This window comes from Phyllostomus hastatus, unplaced genomic scaffold (assembly GCF_019186645.2).
Source record: "Phyllostomus hastatus isolate PE091 unplaced genomic scaffold, TTU_PhHast_1.1 phas_contig_90, whole genome shotgun sequence".
NCBI classification, from domain to species: Eukaryota; Metazoa; Chordata; class Mammalia; order Chiroptera; family Phyllostomidae; genus Phyllostomus; species Phyllostomus hastatus.
Window position 1 is genome coordinate 62792 of NW_025333984.1, and position 3846 is coordinate 66637.

Here is a 3846-nt window from a genome sequence, read left to right on the forward strand (position 1 = left end):
AGTTCCTGTTTACCGTTGTTTTTTTCTTTGGGGATGAAAGAAATGAATGACTTCCAGATCATGTCATTTTAATTTTCTCCACCTTCTAACTCCATCTGTCTATTGTTTAGAATCCATTTCATTCAGTTGGAAGTCTATTTAGCTTTTATTCTAATTTGGAAAATTCGCCTCTTATTTGGAGCATTCTTTTACAGTTTATATTTATTTAAGTTGTTAGTAACCTTTCTTCTTTCTTGTCCTTAAGGCATCCTGTCCCCATCGTCATTTCCTAAAGTTTGTGCTGTTTTTTGTTTTATGGATGCAAAAGTTTTTCATTTATTTTTTTAGGTTCTTTTCCTTAAATTATCCAGTTCCTTGAGAGTCAACTTTTCGTTATATCTTAGGCTTTGCTTTTTTGGTTATATTGAAGGCTTTCACAGTAAATCATGATTTCTAGCCGCCCATTTATATTAAAAGATGAGTCACTGGAAACACAGACCCGCAAAGTCTGCATGTGCTAGTCCAGTTGGTGGCTTTGCTCTAGGGAGGGTGAGCTGGTGGGTGGAAGTCAGTCATCCTGCAGGGAGCTCGAGTCTGCCACAAAGTTAGTTAATCTAAATATGTACCTGCAGGCGGACGTTGAGAATCACGGAGGCCACGACGTAGAAATAGGGAAAGTTCATGCGCAGCCGCCAGGCCAGGTTGAAGAAGATGAGCAGCGTGCGTGTGAGCGGCTTGCAGAAGGCGCGGTAGTAGCCGCAGGCCACTGCACACCGCGGCACTCGCACCGCCAGGCCGGACAAGGTCGCTGCCGCCGCCATTGGTCTGATGTAGTGTCCCATACAGTGCACAGAGCCCAGGGCCTCCAGCTGGCTCTGCAGACACACTGACCCACGGACAGAGGGGCAGACGCGGGAGGAATTCTTGCGGGAGGCCAACTGGGCAGCCCTCTTTTCCCCTGCAGCGCTCCAGGGAAGGCAATCGCTGGGGCCCACCTGACAAAGTTTGTGTTGGGACCCCCTTGGGGCGGGGAGGGGCGGGGCGCCAGAAACCATGCGATCCCCCGAATGGGGAGGGCTGCACTGGGGAACAGGAGGCCTGGGATGGGGCAGGGAAGCAGGAGGGAAGGGGGAGGGGCGCCTGGCTTATCAAGGTGATCTAGCTTTGTGAAGCTGATGATCCTTTTTAATATTTTTTAATTTTTTAATTTTAAGGGGAGCAAAATGAAACTTGCTCAAAACGGTAGACAATGCCCTTCACAAGCACAATCTTGAGCAGCTTGAAGCGTGAACCCATTTCCTATTGCTTCAAATCCCTTTAGGAACTTTTCCAGGGCTCAACTGTGGGCCATTACAAACATACAAAAGCCTACTACTCTCTTGAACTTTAAAATATATGCATTTTGTTTTAATGACTCAAGAGACTTTCTGGTTTTTGTTTTAGATCTTTGGTAATCTAATGGGAACAGTTGTACAAACAAATTTTTATAAATTGTCAACAGCACCAATAATTAGAACAATGGAAAACAAATTTCCTGCATAGCTTCACATTCCCCACCCCACCCCCTCCGTGAATGCAATTCCGTTTCCTGTATATACTTTCAGACTTTATGTTGATATATTGCTCTTACCACATCAATAATATACGCCTACCTCACTCTCTTTGACAACTGATTATTACACCTATATATTCGGACTAAAAATGTTCAGTAATTAACTAGTCCCCTATTGGGCATTCTGAATGCTTCTAATTTTTCTATGCCAAAAGTGTTTTAGTGTACACCATTGTACACATGAATTTACAAGTATCAGAAGAGTATGAGTAATAAGATCCCATCTTTATTCATAAAGAATCACATAAACATATATATTTAGGGTACCAAATCAAAAAGTTTTACTAATTATGTGGTCCATCAAAAAAGTGTATAGTGACCAGGGCTCTATACAGCATTGCGTGTCCATTTTGGAAATTTTTCCAATATAATAGGCAATAAGTATGTTTCATTATTCTAATTTGCATTTTTAAATTATCAGGGAAGCTGATCAACTTTTCTAAATTTCTTAATTTTTCAATATTGTTTTACTGATTGTAAATCATTAAAACATTATAAATACATATATGAGTATAGTAAAATTCTTAGGATCATGTTATATAGAACAGAAAGAGTTTGTCTACCAGGCACCAGCAGAGCCAAGCACTGAACACTGAGGATTGAAGTGGAGAAATATTTTATTGATGAATGGCACCATCCAGCAGAATGTGAAGCTAATGCTCAAAAGCCTGAACTCCTCCAACTCTTTGAATGGCATGTAGGTTACAGATTATGGAGGGCAAAATCAAAGGACACTGTAGGTTAGGGGTTCAGAGTGTGCTGGGCACTGATTGGTCAGAGGTGAGTTTGAGGACAGCTCAGGTCCGCTGCCATCCCTCTGTCTCATGGGGTCAGTCCACTTTAGGGCTATTGTCTTCTGCTCTGTCAGGGGTTGCATGTGTGCATGTACAATGTCGAGATTAATATCCATGGGTGTATATCTTTGTATACTTCTCTGATATTTCCTTGGGATACAATGGAAATCTTGGATCAAAAAGATTTCATCTGTTTAAGGATTTTGTTACATATTGTCAAACTGCCTTCCACACAGCTTGTATTGATATACCCACAAATTCTCTCAACTTTCCCAATAATGGGCATTGATAGTCTTTTAAATCTTGTACATTCTGATAGGTGAAAAATATATCTCACTGTTTTAATGTGCATGCTTTGATTACTGGCAAGGTTACATATCAATTATATGTGTATATAGCTTTGCACATTTGTTTTTTAAAAATATTTTATTTATTTATTTTTAGAGAGAAGGAAAGGGAGGGGAAAGAGAGGGAGAGAAACATCAATGTGTGGTTGCCTCTCATGCACCCGCAACTGGGGACCTGGCCCACAACCCAGGCATGTGCCCTGACTGGGAATCAGTCTGGCAGCCCTTTGGTTTGCAGGCTGGAGCTCAATCCACTGAGCCACAACAGCCAGGACCCTTTACTCATTTTTATATTAAAAGTTTTACCTAAAGCAGCCTGAAAATGATAAAATCTCAACCATAGCCCTAGAAGAAGCATAGAGCAGAAAAGCTGGCTTAAGGTAATGCATTAACCAAAGGAAATCCTCCTACCCCTCAGCACACACTAAATATAAAATAATAATATGCCAAATTTATTGCCTTTAGGATATTATACACAGCTTCTGGCTCTTCTTTCCCAGAGTGCATATATCTTGAGTCTTCTATCTGAAGCACCCACTCTTAATATATGGGAGAAATATATATTTTAACTGCTATATTGGTCTAGAGAGGTAATAGATTTAAATTTAATTGGAGGTTTTTGTAGTAGAAGACATTGAACACAGGTGTTTACTTTTCCAAAACAAATAGAAATAATTATAAAGAAATGCAAAGTAAATTCATCCATACAATTAGTGAAAGGATGAAGATAATGGACCAAAAGTTTGATAAATTACTGAAATGAATGCAGATTAGCTCAAACTGAAGAATAAATCATAGTGGAGGGCATCACAGCCCAACAGATGTCTGGAACAGCTGCAGCAAAAGAGCAAACCATTTTCACTGAAGAATATAATATGATATAATCTTATTGCCTCTTTCGTATTTTACTACATTGTTTAAATTTCTTGAAAATGAACACTGAAATCTTGCTTAGATTCCTATATGAGCACTAACTTTTTTTGTTCTACCAATTTTTTATAAATTCATTGTTTTTCTTTGTCTGAATAGTGTAAAAAGGGTGCCTAGTTTGATACATTTTTGAGCCTCATTTTATGATCTGAGCATCATAATAATCTTCATACATGGCATAATC

At 39.5% G+C, this 3846-nt stretch overlaps 1 protein-coding gene across 1 annotated transcript; it reads right to left on the bottom strand.

Annotated features, from left to right (window-relative positions):
- Positions 1–365: 365 nt before the first annotated feature.
- LOC123827818 (small integral membrane protein 10-like protein 2A) lies at positions 366–916 on the bottom strand. Its single transcript, XM_045852297.1, has one exon. The coding sequence runs from the start codon at positions 819–821 to the stop codon at positions 594–596; it is 228 nt and encodes a 75-aa protein (XP_045708253.1). The 5' UTR covers positions 822–916; the 3' UTR covers positions 366–593.
- Between the last annotated feature and the right edge of the window lie 2930 nt (positions 917–3846).

Bases quoted from the DNA above. Each gene is read 5' to 3' on its own strand.
- LOC123827818 (XM_045852297.1), bottom strand. From the start codon at position 821: ATGGGACACTACATCAGACCAATGGCGGCGGCAGCGACCTTGTCCGGC.